At 38.6% G+C, this 25,127-nt stretch overlaps 1 protein-coding gene across 1 annotated transcript in view; it reads left to right on the forward strand.

Moving 5' to 3' along the window:
- The window catches only part of HAT1 (histone acetyltransferase 1), a 69,544-nt gene that overhangs the window by 31,539 nt on the left and 12,878 nt on the right, over window positions 1-25,127 (forward strand). The window contains exons 5-8 of the mRNA XM_003253707.3: window positions 11,723-11,902; window positions 12,172-12,293; window positions 12,794-12,898; window positions 13,226-13,332. Of these exons, the coding sequence (XP_003253755.2) occupies window positions 11,723-11,902; window positions 12,172-12,293; window positions 12,794-12,898; window positions 13,226-13,332 (514 nt within the window). The remainder of the gene's footprint in view (window positions 1-11,722; window positions 11,903-12,171; window positions 12,294-12,793; window positions 12,899-13,225; window positions 13,333-25,127) is intronic.

Raw genomic sequence — 25,127 nt, forward strand, 5'->3', positions numbered from 1 at the left:
AAGTCATATCCTCAGGCTGGGTGTGGTGGCTTAACGCCTATAATCCCAGCACTTTGGGAGGCCAATGTGGGTGGATCACCTGAGGTCAGGAGTTCGAGATCAGTCTGGCCAACATGGTGAAACCCCGTCTCTACTAAAAATACAAAAATTAAATGGACGTGGTGGTACGCACCTGTAATCCCAGCTAGTTGGGAGGCTGAGGCACGAGAATTGCTTGAACCCGGGAGGCAGAGGTTGCAGTGAGTTTAGATCATGCCACTGCACTGCAGCCTGGGTGACAGAGTGAAACTGTCTCAAAAAAAAATTAATTAAAATCATATACTCAGTCTTTAGTTGTGGAGGCATTTGCCTCCCTGTCATTACAGTTTCCTGTATGGACCATTCCTGTTTCCCGCATGGACCTTCTTCACAAAAATCTTTGCCTTTGTTATCAGAGTTTTATTTTTTTGCCAACTTTTGTTTTTTATTGTGGTTATTTCCTATAAGTCAAAGAAGATGGAGGAAAATAGCTAAGTTTTCCACTTTTACCTAGTGTAGAATCTATTGAAGTTTCTCTTGCTGCATTTCTAATCCCACAAATTTTGCTAATGTATTCTTTTATGGATGGAATACATGGATGATCAAGCTGATCACATTATAAAACTATTTAAAGCGAGTATATCAAAAGGGGATAAAGGTAAAGAGAGAGATGAGGTCGGGCACGGTGGCTCACGCCTGTAATCCTATCACTTTGGGAGGCTGAGGTGGGCGGATCACCTGAGGTCAGGAGTTCGAGACCAGCCTGGCCAACATGGCGAAACCCCATCTCTACTAAAAATACAAAAATTAGCTAGGCACAGTGGCACATGCCTGTAATCCCAGCTACTCGGGAGGCTAAGGCGGGAGAATTGCTTGAACCCAGGAGGTGGAGGTTGCAGTGAGCCAAGATTGCACCATTGCACTCCAGCCTGGGTGACAGAGCAAGACTCCATCTCAAAAAAAAGAGAGAGAGATGAGTATGTATCCGTGGTAGACTGAATAATGGTCCCCCCCAAAAGATATCCATGTCTTAATATCTGGAACCTGTGAATGGTGCCTCATATTGCAAAAAGCACTTTGCTGATATAATTAAGTATCTTGATATTATCCTGGAATATTGGGATGGACCTAAATGTAATGACATGTATCCTAACGAGAGGGAGACAGAAGGAAACTTGATGACAGAAAAAGAGAAGGCAGTGTGACCACAGAGGCAGATGTGATATGGCCATAAGCCAAAGAATGCTTACTCACTAGAAGCTGGAAGAAGAAAGGAACAGATTCCCTCCTAGAGCTTCCAGAGGGAGTGTATTACCTTGGTTACAGCCCAGTGATACTGATTTCAGAACACCTCCAGATAGTAAGAGAAAAAATATTGTTTTAAGCCACCAAGTTTGTGGTAATTTATTATAGCAGCCACAGGAAACTAATACAGGTTTTCATACCAGGAAGTGGGATGCTGCTATAACCAATAACTAAAAATGTAGAAGTGTCTTTGGAAATAGATAGAGGCTGGAAGAGTTTTGAAGGTGCATGATAGAAAAAGCATAGATTACCTTGAATGGACTGTTGGTAGAAATATGGATGTTAAAGGAAATATGGGCCGGGCACAGTGGCTCATGCCTGTAATCCCAGCAATTTACAAGGCCAAGGCGGGAGGATCACCTGAGGTCAGGAATTTGAGACTAGCCTGGCCAACATGGTGAAACCCATCTCTACCAAAAATACAAAAATTAGCCGGGCGTGGTAGCGGGCGCCTGTAATCCCAGCTACTTGGGAGGCTGAGGCAGGAGAATCGCTTGAACCTGGGAGGCAGAGGTTGCAGTGAGCCAAGATCGCGCCATTCATTGCACTCCAGCCAGGGCAACAAGAGCAAAAGTCCATCTCAAAAATAAACAAATAAATAAAGGAAATAATGGACTGTTGGTTAGGGCTCAGAATGAAGCTAGGAGTGTAGGAGAGAAAACCCGTATCATCTTAGAGAATATATATATTGTCATAAACTTAGTTTTGGTAGAAACACGAACATGAGCTGGATGCATTGGCTCATGCCTATAATCCCAGCAGTTTGGGAGGCCAAGGCGGGTGGATCACGAGGTCAGGAGTTCGAGACCAGCCTGGCCAACATAGTGAAACCCCATCTCTACTAAAAATACAAAAATTAGCCAGGCATGGTGGCACATGCCTGTAATCCCAGCTACTCGGGAGGCTGAGGCAGGAGAATCACCTGAACCCAGGAGGCAGAGGTTGCAGTGAGCTGATATCAGCCTGGGCAACACAGCAAGACTATCTCAAAAAAAAAAAAAAAAAAAAAAAGAAAAAAAAATGCCTCTGCTACTGAGGAGACTGAGGCAGGAGGATCATTTGAGGCCAGGAGGTTGAGGCTACAGTAAGGTAAGTGTGATCATGCCATTGCACTCCAGCCTGGGTGACAGTGAGACCCTGTCTCTTTAAAAAAAAAAAAAAAAAAAAAAAAAAAAAAAAAAAGGCCAGGCCTAGTGGCTCACATCTGTAATCCTAGCACTTTGGGAGGCCAAGGCAGGTAGATCACTTGGGCTCAGGAGTTCAAGCCAGCCTGGGCAGTATGGCGAAACCCCATCTCTACCAACACGCACACACTTGCTGGGTGTGGTGGTGTGTGCCTGTAGTTCCAGCTACTCTGGAGCCTGAGGTGGGAGACTGGCTTAAGCATGGGAGGTGAAGGTTGCAGTGAGCCAAGATTGTGCCACTGCACTCCAGCCTGAGTGACAGAGCCAGACCCTGTCTCCAAAAAAAAAAAAAACCAAAAAAAAGAAGTGCCTCTGGTTGACGAGGGCTTAGAACAAAATGAGGAACATGTATTTGGCAACTGGAGAAAAGGATATCCTTGTTCTATAGTGGTAGAAAGCCTAGCTGAGTTATGTCCTGCAGTTCTGTGGAAAGGAGAACTTACTGTAAGCAATGAACTTGGATGTTTAGCTGAGGAGGTTTTTATTCAAAGTATTGGAGGTGTGGCCTGACTTCTGGCTGCTTATAGTAAAGTGATGAAAGAGATAAATTGAGGAAAGAACTGTTAAACAAAAAGGATACAGGACTTGATGATCTGGGAAATTCTTAGCCTATCCAGATTGTAGAAGACACTAGTTAGGATATTCATTGTCAGGAAAGTGGAAAGCGTGTTCTGGAGAGAAAGCCGTGAGTGTGACAGGATAACCTTTTGCTAGTGCTGAAGGGATTAGGCATGTGACTCATGGATCTCCTCAGTTGTCTCAGCAAAAAAGCTAGGAATGTAGATCTGGGGAACATCTGTGGAAGACCCTCTTGTCTAATGGTATGAACCCTCATGACGTACACAGGCGACTTAAGGGTTTTGAGAATTGAAACTCTATAGTGCAGCTTGGATTGACAGGACAAAATGAAGGAAGGCTGTATGAACTCTCCAAATTTCACAGGCAGGAAACAGGCTAATAAAACTGCTCAGCTGCCAACATGTGCTACCTTTAAAGAAAATGGAAGAATGACTCTGAGGGCAAAGCTTTGGGTCCAGAGGGTGGAGTTGTAGGCCACAGTTATTCTTAGGCCTTGAAACCTAATGGAGTTTGCCATGCTGAATTTTGAAATTGCTTGGTGGCAGTGGCTCCTTTCTTCCTTCTTTTCTCTTCTGGAATGAGAGATTCTATAACCGTTGTCCCATGCCTGTCTTACCATTGTCTTTTGGAAGTGATACTGTGTTTTCTAATTTCACACGTTCATAGATGGAGAGGAATTTTGCCCTAGGATGTATCATACCCACAGTCTTACCTATAGCTGATTTAGATGATGAGATGTGTGACTTTTGAACTGACTATATCTAGATGAGATTTTGGACTTGAGTTGATATGGTAATGGTTGAGACTTTTAGGAATGTTTGGATAGAACGAATGTATTTTGCATGTGGGATGGACATGAATCTTTGAGGGCCTTAAGAAAATTATATTTTAGACTTGTTCTGTTTCTCAGCATTCCTTATTTAAGGGCATTGAAAATCAAGCATTACTTCACAGAGGTGATTTTTTTAAAGATTAAATCCCATTTTGTCACTAAATCATATTTATAAAATTGAAAGTTAATTCTTACAGCAAAATCGCTTTTCTTTGCACTTACAAATCCAGGAAGTTTTAGTAAATTATATCTGATATACTGTTGGTAATACTGTGCTAGAACAAGTATGGAAAATGAAATATATTCATACTGTATATCATAACTTTCTTCTGCAGAAGTAGCAGTTCCTAAAGAATTAACAATGAAACCAACTTTTTCAGGGCTTTAAACTGACTTTAACTGCTGACTTTACCTCTTTTGCCACACTTATGCCCCATCTATATTTTTGGTTAAAATCTCCTCTCATTACTGGAACTGACTTACTTGGCCCTTTTTTATTATTTAAATTTTGAGGGATTTGTTATATTTAAAGGTTTTGCCCAAAGTCATACAACTAGTAAATAATCAGTATTGTACTAGGAGATGATTATTTAGTGTTATTATGGATAATATATAATAATATCCTGATTAAAAGATGTTAGGAATATTTATGACCTGTTCTGAGAGGATCCAGGCTCTTGTGCTTATTGCTTTTTCTTTCTCTCTCTCCCGTTTTTTTTTTTTTTTTTTTTTTTTTTAATTTTTAAGTTCTGGGATACATGTGCAGAATATGCACATTTGTTACATAGGTATCTTTCTCCTTTTGACCATGTGTTTTTTTCCCCTTCATTAAAAATTTTTTTATTTTTGTTTTTAATTTTTTGTAGAGACAGGGTCTTGCTATAGTGCCCAGACTGGCCTCAAACTCCTGGCCTCAAGCAATCTTCCCACCTTGGCATTCCAAAATGCTGGGATTACAGGCGCAAGCCACCATACCCAGCCTTCTCCTGTGTTTTATGCCATGTGCTCCCAGTTTACTGCTATCATTGTAAGGGGCTTCACACTAGCAAACCCCTTATGGTTAAAAATACCATATTGGTAAGCTTGATGGAATCTGATTAATTCATACTATATGTCATAGCTTTCTTCTGCAGAAGTAGCAGTTCTTGAAACATTAACAATGCAACCAACTTTTTCAGGACTTTAAACTGACATTAACTTCTGACTTTACCTCTTTTGCCAACCCTGTGCCCCATCTATAAAATGAATTGTGCGTAGCATGAAAAAGATCTGAAATAGTTTCGTATAATATGAATTGTGCATAGCATGAAAAAGATCTGAAGTAGTTTCATATTTATTATTCAACTTTAATATTAGAAATATTTTGAGTACTACTTGTTTTTTTTGTGTGTGTGTTTTTCCCCACTTCCCAGCCATGTTTGAGATGACTGAGCTTGCCAGATAAATAATATGTAACTACATTTAATATTTGTTTTATTTAATATAGTTTGTGTCCCAGGATAACTTTTGAAATTGTGCAGATACAAAAGTGATTCTGAGTAATACTGTAGTGGTTTGATGTTTGAAAAGATGTAATCTTAGATGAACTAGCATTTAACACATTTATTAAAATAGAGTTTTTTCATAATCAAATATGTAGATTGCTAAATTCTCCAGACCCAAGCCCAGCTAGATATTCTTATTAAAAATGCAGGTGATATTTTTCCTTGTGTGTAAACCCACTGTTGGAGGGTTTTTGTTTTTTACAGTTGCAGCTGATAGCACTAAATTGATTTCTTCCAAAGGAACTATTGATTTAGTTATAGATAAATCTTTTAAATACTTCATGCAGTGAAAATAGCTTTGTATTTGCATTGACATCTAATTGTTCCATTCTTGAAAATTAGGTTTTTCCATTTAGAAATACTGTGTTAGGAGTAAGGAATCAATCTTTTATAATGTCTTTTTGTAGAGTTACTTATTTTCTTTGTGGTCAAAGATCATTTATATTGCGTATTCAAACAAATACTTTTTTCCCCTTATTAAAAACGATTGGGTAGGGGATACGTGGGTCATGGGCTTGCGTCTTCTATCTCAGTTTGCAGTGAGTGTTCATTCCATAGTGCCTTCTGTGTTCTTGATGCCAGCGATATAGTGGCAGACAAAGTCATGGAGCTTACATTCTAGCCAAGAGGAACAGTCAGTAAACAAAATAGTAAATACACAAATTAAATTACGGTAGTATTATGAAGATACATTTTGCTCATTTCTGAATAATGAAGGAGGAACCAGCCATGTTATAATCTGAGGGTAAAGCTTACTAAGATACAAAGGCTCTAAAAAATATAGCATTTTTGGCATTTTTGTAGTGCAGAAAGTTTACCAGGGTTAAATCATTGTGGTGATGGAGAGAGGGGTAGGAGATGGTTGAAGGGGATGCAAAGCTAGATCATCTTATAGGATCTTCTGTTCTGTGATAGGTGTTTGCAAGAAATAAGAGTAGTTGGCATTCTTTAGAGGCATTCTTAAGTAGGTGGAGGTCATAAACAATGTGATTTATATTTTTAAAATATGATTCTGGCTGCTGTGCAGAGAACACACTGTATGGGGCAAAAGTGAAAGAAGAGACCGGAACATTGCAGTGTTAGAGGTGACACTGGACTTAGTTGTCAGAGTAAGGAACATTTTGGAGGTTTGCTGTTGAATTAGATGTGACAGATGAAGAAAAGAAGCAAGGAGAACCCCATTGCCCAAGCAATGGGGGTTCAATTATGGTACTGTTAACTGGGAAAACTATAGAAGAAATAGGTTTAAGTGGGAAAAATAAAAAATTTTATTTGGGATGTTAAGTTTGAGTCTATATATTAGGGCTTTGCAGATCATACTACATAGGTGGTCAGCAGCCATAACATCTGCTTAGAAGTTATTTCTTATTAGGATTATGTCATTACATTAATTTTTAATATCCATTCTTTTACTTTTCCAAGCTGAATGCTCTAGTTGCACCTAAAATTCTTCAGTCACAATTAAGATGCCTATAAAATCTCTACTAGCCATCATCTTTAAAGGAAACATAATTCTGAATTTTACAATACAGTAAACTTGATTATTCAGACACTGATGATTTTTTCATCTGGTTGTCCTTGATCTTTGCTTTTATTAACACCTCCTGCTCTGTGCTTACAATGCCAGTTACTCTGTAGGCTGACTCAGGAGGATCATTTGAGGCCAGGAATTTGAGACTAGCCTTGGTAACATAATAAGACCCTGCCTATTTAAAAAAAAAAAAAAGGCTGAGCGTGGTGGCTCAAACCTGTAATCCCAGCGCTTTGGGAGGCCAAGGTGGACAGATCACTTGAGGTCAGGAGTTTGAGATTAGCCTGGCCAACATGGTGAAACCTCATCTCTACCAAAAGTGCAAAAATTAGCCAGGTGTTGTGGTGCATGCTTGTGGTCCTAGCTACTCAGGAGGGCGAGGCAGGAGAATCACTTGAACTCAGGAGGTGGAGGTTGCAGGGAGCCAAGTTTGCACCACTGTACTCCAGCTTGGGTGACAGAGCAAGACTCCGTCTCAAAAAACAAAAACAAAAACAAAAGCTAGGCATGATGGCATGCTCCTGTAGTCCCAGCTACTTGGAAGGCTGAGACAGAAGGATCTCTTGAGCCCAGGAGGTCAAGGCTGCAGTAAGCTATGGTTACACTACTGCATTGCAGCCTAGGTGACAGCAAGACTCTTGTCTTAAAAACCTCCTGCCTTTTCTTGGGGGTAATTTCATTGCCTTTTAGTGAAGTAGTGCGTAACTAAGATTGTTGTCTTGCTAATTGCTAGCATTTCTGGGAAAGGTTTGGTACAGGAAGTTGAAATAGATGGATAAAGTTTGTATTAACTGTGAATTTCAGTTATTTTATCCTAGTGTCCCACTAATTGGATTGAATTTGAGAGTAGATGAGAGCAGATTTAAAAAATTTTATGGAGTGTTTAGCCTCTTTCTAGGAAAACCCCACATCCAGAAATTTCGAAAAAATCGTTGGTAGACTAGTAAAATTTCAAATTGTGATGGTGTTCTTGATAAGTAATACTTTTTATGAAATATCATAAAGAGCTTTAAAAGTACATATTGACAAGCTTATCTTGTTTAGTTCAAGTAGCAAAATACTAATGCAGTGTAAATAACATAATATGACCTTTGTTTTTCCATTAGTGAAAAAGTTCACACTTTTAATTTCTCAACAATACATTCTGTAGTTAAAGCTTAAGTATTATCAGAGAACATGAGATTGAGAACATTAAGTAGATACAGAATTTCTTTTGCTTGTTTTTTTTTTTTTTTTTAGCATATTTTAGGTAGTCTTAGTATAGTTAAGTCTATGTACCACTTTAGCCAAGTAAAGAACAACATGTTACCACCTACTTAACATGCCTTTAATTGCAATCTCAAAAATAACTAGACAAATTTAGACAAATGGTGCTGCTTAAAGATAAGACATTAGAGAGGTTATTGGGTTTTCAAATGTGTAGAAATACAAATATAAACATTAAAAAAATAGATTACTAATTATCAGGCATATCGCTTTATTCAATAATGAGGAAATGCAAAAATTGCTCCATATGAACATGTTCATGTGTAATAAAGTACAGAACACTGGAACTTGAAATGACCATAGTTAAAGAGTATACAATCTAAAAATATTTCATCATGACCCACCTACCAGAATATCTCACTAGAATACTTTTGCACTTTCCTTTTTAAAAAGAAATTGCCAAGTGTTAGGAAACCATTTTTAAGAGATGTCTTTGTTAATTAAATATATCAGGTTGTGTTCTGGTTTCTTTTTTTGAGATGGAGTCTCACCCTGTCACCCAGGCTGGAGTGCAGTGGCGCAGTCTTGGCTCACTGCATCCTCTGCCTCCCAAGTTCAAGCGATTCTCCTGCCTTAGCCTCCCAAGTAGCTGGAATTAACAAGTGCACGCTACCACGCCCAGCTACTTTCGTATTTTTATTTGAGACAGGGTTTCACCATGTTGGCCAGGCTGGTCTCAAACTCCTGACTTCAGGTGATGTGCATGTTTTGGCCTCCCAAAGTGCTGGAATTATAGGCGTGAGCCACCATGCCCAGCCTGGTTTCTTTTTTAAAAATTTTTTTGAAATTCTAGTTCCCTGGTCTGTCTAGTCAGCTGAATTTCTTACCCTTTCTATATTTCTATATAATTTTAGTTGAAGTTTAGAATAATGCTCTGGAAGACAGGGAATTTTTCAGTGATCTTCAGAAATAGATTCTAAACTTTTAGCCACAGACATTGGAATTAAAAAGTTTCTGTTCATTTTTAACTCTATTCAATTAACAATGATTAAATGAGGTTTTGCTCTTGTGCTGATTTTATTATCTGATCAGTAATCCAATCCGAAAAACAAATATTTTAAATTGAACTAAATTATATATTTGGGAAAAGAGTACAGATCTCTAAGACATGGTAGTCAGGATTTTTTTTTTCTTAAAGCAGAATCCATTTAATAGAGAAATGCAGACATTTTCCCTTTAGTGAAGCGAAGTTCTAAATTCTAGGTTGAAGAACTATTTGGTTTTAAGTTGTATATTTTATGTAAGTATATCAGATACATATTTATATACATAACTATTTATAAATATATATTTATATACATAACTATTTATAAATATATATTTATATACATAACTATTTATAAATATATATTTATATAATTATATAAAGATTCCTTGCTTTAAAATTGTCCTTTTCCCCTCTAAAAATTCTTAATGTGTAAACTTACACAAAGCAAAATATTTTATTTGAAGATATTTATTACAAGAATAGGCATCCTTTGAAGGCTGAAAGCCCTTTTTCATCTTTGTTGGGCTCAAACCTTCGGGTTGCTCTGCCCGCCACCAAAAGTGCTACTTGAAACTTAGAGTTTCTGAGAAGTCTTTGAAGTAGATTTGATACAAGATATGTAAAGTGATTTGCAATGCCTTCTTGAGAAGACAGGACATAAGGAAAGTTTTTAAAAGTTAAAATTATACATGCTATGAAAGTCTTAAAGTGATTTTTAAACTGACAGATTATAAATCTCTTTTTAAAAGTAGTTTTTCTTGACTTTTTAAAAACCTTAACTAACATACTATACTGTTTTACTCATCACTACTTTGGATTTTAATTGCTACACAACACACCTATTACAGATATCCCTCATTATGACAGTTTCCTTGATAGTTGTTGAAATTGTACTGATTCTATAAAATATGCTTACGATGGCCTCTTCACGTTAGCAATTTCAAGGAGAAATATTTATCAAATAGTACTTTAAAAATAAGCAAAAACAGTCCTATGAAATGCAGTTTATTTGATCTAGAGTGTGAATGAGTTGCAAGGACTGATGTCTATATTAGAAATAAACTGTTGGGCAAAATGCTGAAGAGCTATATTTTCAATAATAGGTCTTTTTTATACCTATAAACAAATTATATATAAATGGTGGTGGTACCAGAGCATTGAAAATAAAACTCGTTTGTGATAAACGTCATCACTAGTTCTCTATCCTGAAATGTAACTGAATCATAATAAAGTGCTATTCATCTGCAGGTGCATTGCTTCTACTTAGTTAAAAGATGGTTGAAAGGATAGGAATTAGTAGCATGTTGTATTAGCCTTTTGTAGTGTATTTTGTCCTAAGCATCTTAATTTCCCTGTTTTGAATGCTAAGTAGCAAGGGTCTTGGTTTAGAACTAATACCCATCATGCATGTAAACGGTATGAAAGAGCTGCTTAGTAAGTTAACACAAAGTGTTCTTGTGTCAGTGCTTGTGGAAATAGATACAATACAAACATTACAGCTGAACTCACGGCAAACTCCATTAAGTAAAAACCTGGCCTCATTGTTCAGGAAAAAGTTTGAATAGAATACAAGCTCATTTTGTTGAATGTAATGTCAGGCTTTTAGGGACTGTATTGAGGGATAAGGTTTTGTTAAGTTGAGACCAATTCATTAAGTTTTATTGCCTGGTGAGAAGCAGCAATACTTTATTGTAAGACTTCATCAAATATTCATGGTTAAAGAGAAGTAGTAAATGTATTCAATCAAGTGGTCTTTTGGGATTTTGAAAAGGATTATGAAGTCTGCTCAGCTGATAACATTGATAGAGGTTGTTTAACAAGGGTAATTTTAATCTCTGAGTTTAGTTTTGTTGTCCAGTCTTGTCTCTTTTTTACTGTCACAAATCCAGGTCTGTTAAGAATTGTGTCACATTCTAAGGATGAAAGAATGATATATCCATTCATATAATTTATGTTATTTCCTAAATAGGTATATTTTTAAGCTATCATCTTAGTTTGAGTTTGGCATATGAGGGAATTGTGACCCATCTAGTTGTGAGATTGCTGTTCATTTGGTCAGACTCTAGTCTCATCTCACTACTGCTGGTGATCTTTTCATGTCTTGGATAATATGATTTCTTTGACACATATAAAATAATAAGCAACCTTTTGCCTTGGCCAGTTCAGACTGTCATGAAGGGGTATAGTCAGCAGTTTCTACATAATGGAAACGTCCATAGCATTGCCCTTATTATTGTACTTGGTATCAGGTTACCTGCCTTCTCTTATTTACTTTTATATTATGCTCATCTCAGTTTTTTGTGATGCAGTTTGTGCACAGGAAGCTCATCCTTTTCCAATTCACTGTGTGTTTACTTCTTTAGTTTTCAACCAAAGTTTTGTAATTTGTGTTGGTTTTGTCAATTTTAAAGAAATTAACCATATTCAACTTAAAGTCGAATTTGTTATTAATTTTTTATATCCTTTATTCTTTAGGCAGATGATGTTGAGGGCAAAATTAGACAAATCATTCCACCTGGATTTTGCACAAACACGAATGATTTCCTTTCTTTACTGGAAAAGGAAGTTGATTTCAAGCCATTCGGAACCTTACTTCATACCTACTCAGTTCTCAGTCCAACAGGAGGAGAAAACTTTACCTTTCAGATATATAAGGTAAAGATAAATCTAAATATTTATTGAGTAAAGTTCTATTTGCCTGAAACCTGTATGTAGTTTTGTTGTCAGTGATTTATTCTAACTGCAGTAAACAAGTTTTAATCAGCATTGTAAACAAAGATCTATTTTGTGTGTATGTCTGTATCTGTGTTCACATCTTAATCTGAGACTTCTAAACATTTTCCCACAGGATAATTTTGTGTTCTGCAGACTTTCACTTACCTTTGTGATGAGTTTCACCTGACTTTTCCTGGCTTTTTCCCTAGGCTGACATGACATGTAGAGGCTTTCGAGAATATCATGAAAGGCTTCAGACCTTTTTGATGTGGTTTATTGAAACTGCTAGCTTTATTGACGTGGATGATGAAAGATGGCACTACTTTCTAGTGTAAGTACAGTTCTAAAGCAACAGTAGACCTTATTACCTCCACAAAGCCAGGATTTTAATTGTGGCAGCCCAATTATTGGGACAGTATAATGATATTTTTCCCAGGAAAGAAAAACTATTGTTTATGAGGCTTGAGTTTTCCTTCATTATGCTTTGGGAGACCTTGAGAATAGAGCTGAATTAAATGCTGTTGTCCGTTAGGGCCCTGAATGTAGGCTTAAACAGTAAAATGAGCTTTGCCTGTGTTTTCTTTTACTTGCCACCTATTCATCTTTATAATAGGCAAGTGCACTGAAGTGATGTAAAGAGGTCTGATTTATCCAAGTTGCTGCACACCAATTAAGTGAATTGTACATTCAGAACATAGCAGGTGTACCCATTGGGCCCTCACAGAGTAGCTTGCTGACACTGAAAATTCAGTCAGAGAATGGAAAAGAAAATGGACACTGCATGGGAGCGCGACTGTAATTGACCTGCTTGGCTTTCTGTTTTATCTGCAGATTTGAGAAGTATAATAAGGATGGAGCTACGCTCTTTGCGACCGTAGGCTACATGACAGTCTATAATTACTATGTGTACCCAGACAAAACCCGGCCACGTGTAAGGTAATTGGCAGTATAACACGTGCCTTGTCTTTTATTTCAGAAGAAGGAACTGCTGAAGTTTCCAATACTTGTTATAATAGTGTTGATTTGTTTAAAAAAAAAAATCAGTATTATTCATGGGCTATGTACTGATTTATTTCATTGTTCCCTTTGAAACAGTGTAGAAGATTAAACTAATTTTGAGTATCTTGAGAATTTTTGGGTATCTCAAAGGTAGACAAAAAAGATCACACAAACTTTAAAGTGTTTGTAATACTATAGTGATCTGCGAGTTTGAAACTGGTCATATTATGATATTTTAATTTTAAAATAATTTCTTTACTGTAGTCAGATGCTGATTTTGACTCCATTTCAAGGTCAAGGCCATGGTGCTCAACTTCTTGAAACAGTTCATAGATACTACACTGAATTTCCTACAGTTCTTGACATTACAGGTATGTAAAATTTGATTTGTTACTGAAAGAGCCTTTCTAAAAGTGTCTTCTTACTGATTGATTTTATTTTTGTCAGAAATAACTATTTTAAACAGCAACATTTTCCTAGGGTGTTTAAGCCATCTCAAGATGGCTTAAGTCTATATTTTAGATCATAAGCCTTTGTGGGGATTGGATTACATCCCTAACTGTGAAGTGCTTAATGGAACAAATTGAAGATAATGAGCTGAATATATATGGGGAAGTCTTGGTCAGGCATAAATACTGTGGTATAACTTATTTGTTCACTTTATTTGGCAAACAGTTGCATTATTTAGAGGCAGCCTGCGCTTTAATTTACATGTAGGGGCAGAATATTCTAAACTTTACTGAGAAAAAAAGTCAAGGTAAATACTTCTTGAATAGAATACACATTTCCTAAAGTGTGTGTTTTGTATTCCTAAAATGCATGCCTTCACAACAGTAGTAGATAAGGTGAAATGTAGGCCTATTTGTTTTGGAAATGTCTTTCAGTATGGATTAGCCATAGAAGTAGTATTATGACTAGAATGCTTAGGAGAAGGAAAGACGACTTACTTGACTTGACTCTTTAAAAGGAGAAGGCATTATTAGATGGAGTTTCAGATGATAATATGTTAAAGTGTGATCCACCAAAAAACAAAGTGGCCCAAGGAATATTTATGTTATTTTCTAACTTTCAAATTTGTTGTTCATAAAATTGCTGATGAAACTGAAAGTTACCTTTTTCTTTTCATGAAAATTACTTTACCAGATAGTTACATGCAAATTGGTATTAAAATTTATTAATCTTACAAGTTTGAATTTGGATACATCTTTGTTACAAACTATGCTATTTAACATGCACTAAAATATTAACATGTTAAAAAATGCGATTTGGGAATTTTGTTTAAAGACACCACCTCCCACCCCCCCCCCCCAAAAAAAAGAAAACTGGATGTGAGACTGGCAACCACATAAATAGGCTAGTAAGCAGATTGTTTCATCCTTCTTTATATAGACTAGTAATCCAAGGTAAATAAAATTGAAGTTGCCTCAGAACAGTGAATTGATCTGTAGAATAATAAACTGGAGGGAAAGCATGTTGTCTTTAAAAGGGAGTTCCACATTTATAGAGGTGAATTATCTTTTCATCTGACTTTCCTGCTACTGTTAAATGGATTGGAAGCTCAGGAGATAAAGTAGTAGTTACTAAACTTCGTTTATAACAAAAGTTATAAATTGTTTAAGTGACAACTTCACTAGCTTAGTGACTTATAAAATTGTAGAAACGTAATACAGACTATGTCACTTCTTTTAGTTGAGCAGAAAATTGTTTAGCTTCTATTAACTTACAAAGCTTAGACTTGCTGCTACATGAAGGGACATTTTTGGTGATTTTAATATGAAGTTCACATAAGTAGTCTTTGTCTACTCTAGTGGGTAATGTGCCAGCGGGGGTTGTTTCTCTGAAGCCTCTTAACCACTTTCTTCTGTCTACTCCAACCAATAAAGTCCTTGATACTTAGCACCAATTAGCAGATAAAGAATTTTATTTCTTAAATCTCAGTGAAGAGTCATCAATAATGGTAGCCTTTATTCATTGGTGTTATTCATTAGAAACTGAAGTCTCTAAAAAGAAAAGACTAAACATGCTAAAGGACTTCTGAATTTGGCAACTGGGTATTGGTCTTTATTTTCAGCATTGACATTTCTCAGCATTTAAAAATACTAAAAATGCCTTATCAGCTGTTCTCATTAAGATATTTATTTCTCCTAGATTTCCATACCCAGTCCTTAGAAAACGAAACTGCAGATTTTTCTACTCTTCTGTCATTTAGTTGCCTGTTTCTCCATTATTGTGTGTGTTTTTTTAGCTTTGTGGTTCTTTTGCAGGCTCTGGATCTCCATTTGCAATCCAGAATATTCTTTATATTGAGATGGCCTTTTGCTTACTTGACAGATAGCCAGATCTAATAATAATTGAAACTTCCTGTAGATGGCCTAAGTTATATCTTACTTCCAATGGATGGGTGTTTGTGGTATCATTGCCACCCATTTTCATTTTTTTGCACTCAATTTTAAGGTAAAATACTGGCAGACAATTCCTTATATATCATCTGCCTTTTGAAGATGTCATTGTCTCAAGATGTACAGCATTTGAATTCATCTCAGTTGTATAACTTTATAAATAGAATCAATGATCTCTTTCCTCTGGACTTCTGAAAGGAGTTGCGTTTGGCAATAGAAATCGATTCTGGGCTGGAATACATATCAGTATTATTATCTATCAGTAGTACATGAAGAGCTAATTATATTTGTCCTTTAAATGTACTTTATTGTTCTGGGATGTGCCATATAGCTTTTTAGAATATCATGTGAATTGTTTATACTTAGGTGATTGTGCTGTTATCTCATTTCCCTTCTTTAGAATATGATTTTTTTATCACTAATATAGTACGTTAATATGAGAAGCTTTTAAAAAACGATTGCTAGATGAGGTATTACATTTGGAAAAAACTCAGTTTTTGATCCTGCATATCATTGTAGATTTAAATTCAAGAAAATTTTATCTTTAAATATGTTGCTTATCTTTGTAGCATAGAAACAAAGGAATTGAAGGATGTCACACGTTATTGGGTGTCATTTTAAGTTCATTTCAGACTGACACTTTCAAAGGGCTTAAAGATTGGTGACTTGGTTCCTTATATTAAACTGCAAACAAAGTATTATCAGTCTATAATGCCTTATTTAAAACTGGAAAATTTTTGCATGTTTTTTGACTTATGTGAAAATTTCAGGTAAAAATGTGGTCTGAGTAGTTTTTCTCAACTGTAACTCATTTTCCTATGATACTTATTTCCTAAACTTTTCTGAGGGTATAGAAGTTACTTAAAATTTCACTCAGCTGGTTACAGTGGCTCATGCCTGTAATCCCAGAAGTTTGGGAGGCTGTGCTGGAGGGTTGCTTGAGCTCAGGGGTTCAAGACCAGCCTGGGGAACATAGGGAGATTCCCGTCTCTATAAAAAAAATTTTTTTAATTAGCTGGATATGGTGGCACACACCTATGGTCCCAGCCAGCTACCTGGGGGACTGAGATGGGAGGATCGTTAGAGCCCAGAAGGTCAAGGCTGCAGTGAGCTGTGATTGCGCCATTGCACTCCAGCTAGGGGGACAGAGCGAGACCCTGTCTTAAAAAATACACATACACTTTGGGAGGCCGAGGCAGGCAGATTACGAGGTCAAGAGATCGAGACCATGCTGACTAGCATGGTGAAACCCTGTCTCTACTAAAAATACAAAGAATTAGCCAGGCGTGGTGGCATGCACTTGTAGTCCCAGCTACTCGGGAGGCTGAGGCAGGAGAATCACTTGAACCTGTGAGCCGAGATCCTGCCACTGCACCCCACCCTGGTGACAGAGTGAGACTCTGTCTCAAAAAAACACACACACTCACACACACATACACACACAGCCATACACACATACACTAAATGTTACTTTAAATCAATATTAGCAATGCAGTTATTTTTCTTTTTTTTTTTTTTTTTTTTTTTTTGAGATGGAGTCTCCCTCTGTCCCCCAGGCTGGAGTGCAGTGGTGCGATCTTGGTTCACTGCAACCTCCGCCTCCCGGGTTCAAGCAATTCTCCAGCCTCGGCCTCATAAGTGGCTGGGACTACAGGTGCCTGCCACCATGCCCGGCTAATTTTTCTATTTTTAGTAGAGACGGGGTTTCACCATATTGGCCAGGCTGGTCTCGAACTCCTAACCTTGTGACCCTCCGGCCTCAGCCTCCCAAAGTGCTGGGATTACAGGCGTGAGCCACCACCCCTGGCCGCAATGCAGTTGTTTTTCTAAACCAATTTAGAAAGAAATAGACTTGGAAAAACTGACATTGCATAAGCTTGTACCTCATCTATTAGTACTTCAAAAAATGTGGCCTGGTGCCATGGCTCATGCCTGTAATCCCAGCACTTTGGGAGGCCAAGGCGGGCAGATCACGAGGTCAGGAGATAGAGACCGTCTTGGCTAACACGGTGAAACCCCGTCTCTACTAAAAATAAAAAAATTAGCCAGGCGTGATGGTGGATGCCTGTAGTCCCAGCTACTTGGGAGGCTGAGGCAGGAGAATGGCGTAAACCCAGAGGTGGAGCTTGAGTGAGCCGAGATTGCGCCACTGCACTCCAGCCTGGGCGACAGAGCGAGACTCCGTCTCAAAAACAAACAAACAAAAAAATGTTTTACAAGAGATACTTGCTTAAGCGTTTGTCTTTAGTAGAGTTTTTAATTAAAACAACTTTATTGAGGTATAATTTCCAGACCATAAAATTCACCCATTTTAAGCGGACAGTTCAGTGGTTTTTAGTAAATCTGCCTGTTTTAGAACATTTCCATCACTGAAAAGATCCTTCATGTCCATTTGTAGTCAGTTTCCATCCCTACACCCAACGTCCATTGAGGTCCTTGGTCCATTTTGAATAAATTGTTGTGTATGATGTGAGGTAAGTATCTCGTTCATCTTCTTACATGTGGATAGCTAGCTGTCCTGGCACCATTTGTTGAACGGAGTGTCTTTCCTCATTGAATTTGCTTGGTACTTTTCTTGAATATCAGTTGACCATAAATGTGAAGGTTTATTACCGGACTCTCTGATGATCTATACTTCTACCCTTATGCCACTACTAAACCGTCATGATTAGGTTGATATAGCTTTATATTTTTTATTTTTTTATTTATTTTTAAAATGATAATGTCAAGTTTAACCTGTCAAATATACGAGTTGAATTTGTGGAACATATTTTGCCTGTGTGCTGCAAGGTAAACAGAAGTTTCTTGAAATGCTCGATGGTGTAGGGTTAAAAATGGGTCCTTGCCCTGGCCAGGCAGGTGGGAATGGGACAAAGAAAGGTAGAGATGGAGGCTTCAGAGTGGACTGGCTGGGCTTGGGCCATGACCCTCAAGGACACAGGAGTACAGGGTCCCAAAGGGCAGCCCCTTTCTGAGTGAGCACCCAAGCAACACACATAGGGGCTACATGTTGCAAACTCATCAGTGCTCAACCCCTGGCACAACCACCCCCTACTGTGTAATCTACCTGACAAACCCTACTTTCTAAGGCACTCTTCCCAGGCCCCCCACCAGGATCCTGAACTCTTAAAAACAGTTTTTAAGAAAACATTCAAACGGTTACATATGAAATGCTATCTGCATCTTTCCGGGGTCTTTCTTTTGTTTTTTTGGTGAGGTAGGGGTAGTGTTTGAGACAGGGTGTTGCTCTGTCACCCAGGCTGGAGTGCAGTGGAGTGATAGCTCACTGCGCGTTGAACTCCGGGCTTAAGCAAAACTCCTGCCTCAGCCTCCCGAGTAGCTGGAACTACAGGCACATGCTACCATACCTGGCTAATTTTTAAAGCATTTTCTGTAGAGATGGGGGTCTCACTATGTTGCCCAGGCTAGTCTTGAACTCCAGGGCTCCAGCTGTCCTCCTGCCTCGGCCTCCCAAAGCAAGGGATTACAGGTGTGAGCAACTGCACCTGGCCTGGCACACACAAAGTTATAGCAGGTGCCCTTCCCCAACCCCCACAGGCAGCAAGCTGTGGGGTCTCCTCTATCTGTAAAGGGCTGCTGCAGTGGCGACAGCACAGAGTGGGCAAGGCACAGCAGAGGTTTTGGCAGCATGGCCCAGTTCCTGGTATCTCCTTCTATATAGTCCATGCTTGCTTCTTCAGGGAGAGTGACTGCATTCACTTTCCTGACAAACATGAATCATCTTTTGCTCTCCTCTCTTTCTTCCTCTTGGCTTTCTCTTGCTATTTCCAGATAATCACCTGCTCTGTCTTCCCAGCTAAATGCAATTTCGTGTAATGCTCTTTTGCTCTCTCTTCTCAATGTCTTCTTTTCTTGAAATCTCCTTTGGCCTGCCCAGATTCAGTTGTGTGACCTTTCTGGTTATCTGTGGCATCCAATTGGGGTTCTTCGTGTCAATGAGCTGTTCTATGCCTTTGTACTTTTGTTGGCAGTCAGTCATCTTCATTCTCAGGCAATCTCTTGCCTGATGCTAGAGATTTCTTCTTTTTTGGGGTCACCTGCAGCCTCCATTCTCCACTCTCTTGTGTCTTCTCTGGCCTTCTGCTTTTCAACTTGGAGCTGTGCATTGATCTGCTTGGGGAATATGTACTGCCTTGCTTAGCCTTTGTGGCCTCCCTTTCTCCTTCCTTTAGGCACAGAGGCTCTGGCAAAGCAGCACCTCAATCATATATGAGTCTTGAAATCAGAAATGAAAGTCCTCCAATTTTGTTCTTTTTCAAAATTATTTTGTTTATAATGTCCCTTGTATTTGCATAAAAATTTTAGCATAAGCTCACCAATTTCTACAAAAAAAAAAAAAAGTCTCTTGGGTCTTGATAGGGATTGAGGGATTATATTAAATCTGTCATTAATTTGAAGAAAATTCCCATCTTAACAATTCAGAATCCTGTAATCCAGGGGTCTCAAAACCCCCAGCTACGGACTGGTACTGGTCCAGAGCCTATTAGGACTGGGCCACACAGCAGGAGGTAAATGATGGGTGAACAAGCATTACTGCCTGAGCTCTACCTCCTGTCAGATCAGTGGCGGCATTAGATTCTCATAGGAGCACAAACCCTATTGTGAACTGCACATGTGAAGGATATAGGTCGAATCTAACTAACGCCTGATGACTGATCTGAGGTAGAACAGTTTCATCTGGAAACCATCCCATGTCTGTTCCCCTCATCCCCAGGGAAAAATTGCCTGCCTCCCACAAAATCCCTGGTGCTAGAGATTTTTGGCACTTCTGGTACCAAAAAGGTTGGGGACCACTGCTCTAATCCATTAATATGAAATGTCTTGGGCCAGGCTTGGTGGCTTGCACCTGTAATCCCAGCACTTTGGGAGGCCACAGCAGGTGGATCGCTTGAGCCCAGGAGTTCGAGAGCAGCCTAGGCAATGTGGTGAAACCCCATCTCTGCAAAAATACAAAAATTAGCCAGGCATGGTGGCAAGCACCTGTGGGTCCAGCTACTCAGGAGGCTAAGGTGGGAGGATCACTTGAGCCCAGGAGGTTGAGGCTGCAGTGAGCCAAGATCATACACTGCACTGCAGCCTGGGTGAGTGAGACCCTGTCTCAAAAAGAAAAAAAAAGAATTATCTCCATTTAGTTAGATCTTTTAAAACTTTTCTCAACAATGTTGTTTTCAGTATACAAGTTTTGCACTACTTTTGTTAACTTTATTTGTAAATATTTTTGATGCTGTTGGAAATGGGATTATTTTCTTAATTTTGTTTTTGGATCATTGATTTTTTTAGTATGTAGAAATACAGTTAGGTTTTATATATTGATCTTCTATCCTGCACCCTTGCTGAACTTGTTTATTAGTTGTAGTGGTTTTTTGGTTAGAATTTTCCACATACAGGATCACGTCTGTAAATAAAGACATTTTTACTTCTTCCTTTGCAGTCAGATGCATTTTCTTTCTTACCCGATTGCTTAGCTGAGAACTCCAATATAATGGTGCCTGGAAATGGTGAAAGCAGACATCTATGCCTTGCTCCCAGTTTCAGAGGGAAAGCATTTGGTCTTTCACCATTGTGGATGATGTTAGCTATAGTTTTCATATGTGTTAATTATGAAATTGAGGCAGTTCCCTTCTATTTCTAGATTGTTGATTGTTGAGCGTTTTTATCATGAATTGATGTTGGATTTTGTCAAACGCTTTGTTCTGCATGTATTGAATTTTTCTCATTTATTTTGTTAACATGGTATATTACATTAATTGATTTTTTTTGGATGTTAAACCAACTGCATTTCTGGTATAAATCCCATTTAGTTCTGGTATGTAAATCATTTTATATATTGCCAGATTTGGTTTGCTAATATTTGTCGAGGACATTTGTATCTACATTCATGAGGGATATTAATTTGTAGTTTTTGTCTTAGATCCTTAGTGTCAGGGTAACTCTGGCCTCATAGAATGAGTTGGAAAGTGTTTCCTCTCTTTTCTTTTTTTTTTTTTTTAATGGAGATGGAGTCTCACTCTGTTGCCCAGGCAGGAGTGCAGTGGTACCATCTTGGCTCACTGCAACCTCTGCCTCCCAGGTTCAAGCGATTCTCCTGCCTCAGCCTCCCAAGTAGCTGGGACTGCAGGCCTGCGCCACCACGCATGGCTAATCTTTATATTTTTAGTAGAGATGGGGTTTCACCATGTTGGCCAGGCTGGTCTCAAAACTCCTGACCTCAGGTGATCCGCCTGCCTCGGCCTCCCAAAGTGCTGGGATTACAGGTGTGAGCCACTGTGCCTGGCCTGTTGCCTCTATTTTCTAGAATAGTTTGTGACGGATCGTCATTATGTCTTCTTCAGGTGTTTCATGGAATTTACCAGTAAAGCCATCTGGTTGTAGACTTGTCTTTGTGGGAAGATTTTTAGTTGGTAATTAAATGTCTTTGTTATAGTCAGTTCACATAGTCATTTACTTTTTGAGTCATTTTGGTAATTGTTTCTTTCTAGAAGCTGTCTATTTCATCTAAGTTGTCTCATTTGTTGGCATAAAGTTCATGGCATATTCCCTTTTAATTCTTCTAATTTCTGTAAAGTTGGTAGGAATATCCCTTCTTTCCTGCCTGATTTTGGTAAATGTTTTCTCTCTTTTTTTTCAGTCATTCTAACTAAAGGTTTGTCAATCCATCGATCATTTCAAAGAACCAACTTTGTGTTTATGTGAACTTGTCTATTTTTGTTTTCTTTGTCATTGATTTTACTCTGTTATTATTATTGCTTCTTATTACTTTGGGTTTAATTTGCCCTTCCTTATCTAGTTAAGATTGAATCTTAGGTTATATTGATTTGATGTCTTTTTTTCTTCTCTTTTCTTCTTTTAGACAGAGTCTTGCTCTGTCACCCAGGCTGGAGTGCAGTGGTGGAACCTCCACCTCCCAGGCTCAAGTGATTCTCAGGCCTCAGCCTCCTGAGCAGCTGGGACTATAGGCATGGGCCACTACACCCAGCTCATTTTTGTATTTTTGGTAGAGACAGGGCTTCGCTTTTTTGGCCAGGCTTGTCTTGAACTCCTGGCCTCAAATGATTGGACCACTTTGACCTCCCAAAGTGCTGAGATTACAGGTGTGAGCCACCATGCCTGGCCTTTCTTTTCTAATACAGACATTTAAATACCTAAATATTTACACATAATACACATTTATATATAAATATATAATATATAAATATATAAATATATAATACCTAAATATAAGCATTGATGTAGCTGCATCACGTAAGCTTTTAGAAATTGTGCTTTCATTTTCATTCAGTTCAAAATGTGTTTTAATTTTCCTTGTGATTTCTTCTTTGATCCATGGATTATTTAAAAGCTTGTTGTTCAATTTCTAAATAATGTGGATTCCCATGTTTCCTTTTGTAAAGTTTGAATTTAATTCCACTGTTGTTAAAGAACATATTTTAGGGCCAGGCGCAGTGGCTCACGCCTGTAATCCCAACACTTTGGGAGGCAGAGGCTGGCAGATCATCTGAGGTCAGGAGTTCGAGACCAGCCTGATCAACATGGAGAAACCCCATCTCTACTAAAAATACAAAATTAGCTGGGCGTGGTGGCACGTGCCTGTAATCCCAGCTACTTGAGAGGCTGAGGCAGGAGAATCGCTTGAACCTGGGAGGTGGAGGTTGCAGTGAGCCGAGATGGCACCATTGCACTCCAGCCTGGGCAACAAGTGCGAAACTCCGTCTCAAAAAAAAAAAAAAAAAAAAAAAAGCCGGGAGCGGTGGCTCACGTCTGTAATTCCAGCACTTTGGAGGCTGAGGCAGGCGGATCATGAGGTCAGGAGATCGAGACCATCCTGGCTAACATGGTGAAACCCCATCTCTACTAAAAATACAAAAAATTAGCCGGGCGTGGTGATGGGTGCCTGTAGTCCCAGCTACTCGGGAGGCTGAGGCAGGAGAATGGCGTGAACCCGGGAGACAGAGTTTGCAGTGAACCAAGATTGTGCCACTGCACTCCAGCCTAGGTGACAGAGCAAGACTCCGTCTCAAAAAAAAAAAAAAAAAAAAAAAAAAAAAAAAAGAACATATTTTGTATGACTTCGGTCCTTTTTCATTTATTTATGTGATTTTATATTTAATTTTTACATGACCTTCCAGTGAACCTTTTTCATTTATTCTATTTGTCTATTTATCTACCTACCTAGCTATCTTTTGAGAGAGTCTTGCTCTGTCGCCCACACTGGAGTGCAGTGCCACAATCATGGCTCACTGCAGCCTCAACCTCCTGGCCTCAAGTGGTCGTCCTGCGTCAGCCTCCCAAGTCGTTGGGCCTACAGGTGCACACCACCACACCCAGCTAATTTTTACTTTTTTTGTAGAAACGGGGTTTTGCCATGTTGCCCAGGCTGGTCTGGAACTCCTGGGCTCAAGCAATGCCCCCATCTTGGCCTCCCAAAGTGCTAAGATCACAGGTGTGAGCCATCATGCCCAGCCCTTTTTCATTTATTAAGTTTTGTTTTCTGTTCAAGCTTAGAGGTCAGCAAACTTTCTTTTGTTTTAAGGATAGGTTGTATTTTATGCTTTGCAAGCTACACACAGTCTCTGTTGCATACTCTTGGTTTTTGTTGTTGTTTTGGTTGTTTTAAACAACCCTTTAGAAACCATTCTTAGTTCACATACCATACAAAAACAGGCCACAGGCAAGACTGGCCCATGGGCCATCATAGTTTATTGATCCCTGGCCTAACATTAAGTCTTTCCTGGATGAATGTTCCTTGTACACTTGTAAAGAACATGTATTTTGCTGTTATTGAGTAGAATGTTCTGTAAATATCAGTTGGGCCAAGTTGATAGTGCCGTTCAGGCCTTCTATATCTTTGCCAATTTTCTGTCTAATTGTTCTATCGATTATTGAGAGTGTAGTATTGAAATTTCAGACTTTTTCTGTTGTATTGTCTATTTCTCCCTTTAATTCTGTCAGTATTTTCTTCATGTATTTTGGGGCTCTGTTGTGCATTTGTTTATAATTGTAATATCTTCCTGATGAATAAACTTTTTTATCATTATAAAATGTGCCCCTTTTTTGTCTTAAACTCTTTAAAAAAAAAAAAAAAAAAAGATAGAGACAGGGTTTTGCCATATTGCCCAGGCTGGTCTCAAACTCCAGAGCTCAAGCAATCTACCTGCCTTGGCCTCCCAAAGTGTTGGAATTACAGGCATGAGCCACTGCATGTGGCCTTAAACTCTATTTTGCCTGATATTAATGTAGCCACTCTAGCTTGCATATTGTTTGCTTGGTATATCTTTTTTCTTTTTTTTTTTTCTTTTTCTTTCTTTTTTTTTTTTTTTTTTGAGACGAAGTCTCACTCTGTCACCCAGACTGGAGTGCGATGGCACAATCTCAGCTCACTGCAACTTCTGCCTCCTGGGTTCAACCAGTTCTCCTCCCTTGGCCTCCCAGGTAGCTGGAATTACAGGTGCCCACCACCACACCTGGCTAATTTTTGTATTTTTAGTAGGGACGGGTTTTCACCATGTTGGTCAGGCTGGTCTCAAACTCCTGACCTCAGATGATGTGCCTGTCTCGGCCTCCCATAGTGCTGTGATTAAAGGCGTGAGCCACAGTGCCCAGCCATCTTTTTTCATCATTAGACTTTGAACCTATCCATCTTGAATCTAAAATGTTTCTCTTGTGGACAGCATATAGTTGGATCTTTTAAAATTCGGTCTCACACTCTTTGCCTTTTGATTAGAATATTTTAATATGCATGCATTTAA

The sequence above is a fragment of the Nomascus leucogenys genome, chromosome 22a (genome assembly GCF_006542625.1).
Source record: "Nomascus leucogenys isolate Asia chromosome 22a, Asia_NLE_v1, whole genome shotgun sequence".
In the NCBI taxonomy this organism is placed as follows: Eukaryota; Metazoa; Chordata; class Mammalia; order Primates; family Hylobatidae; genus Nomascus; species Nomascus leucogenys.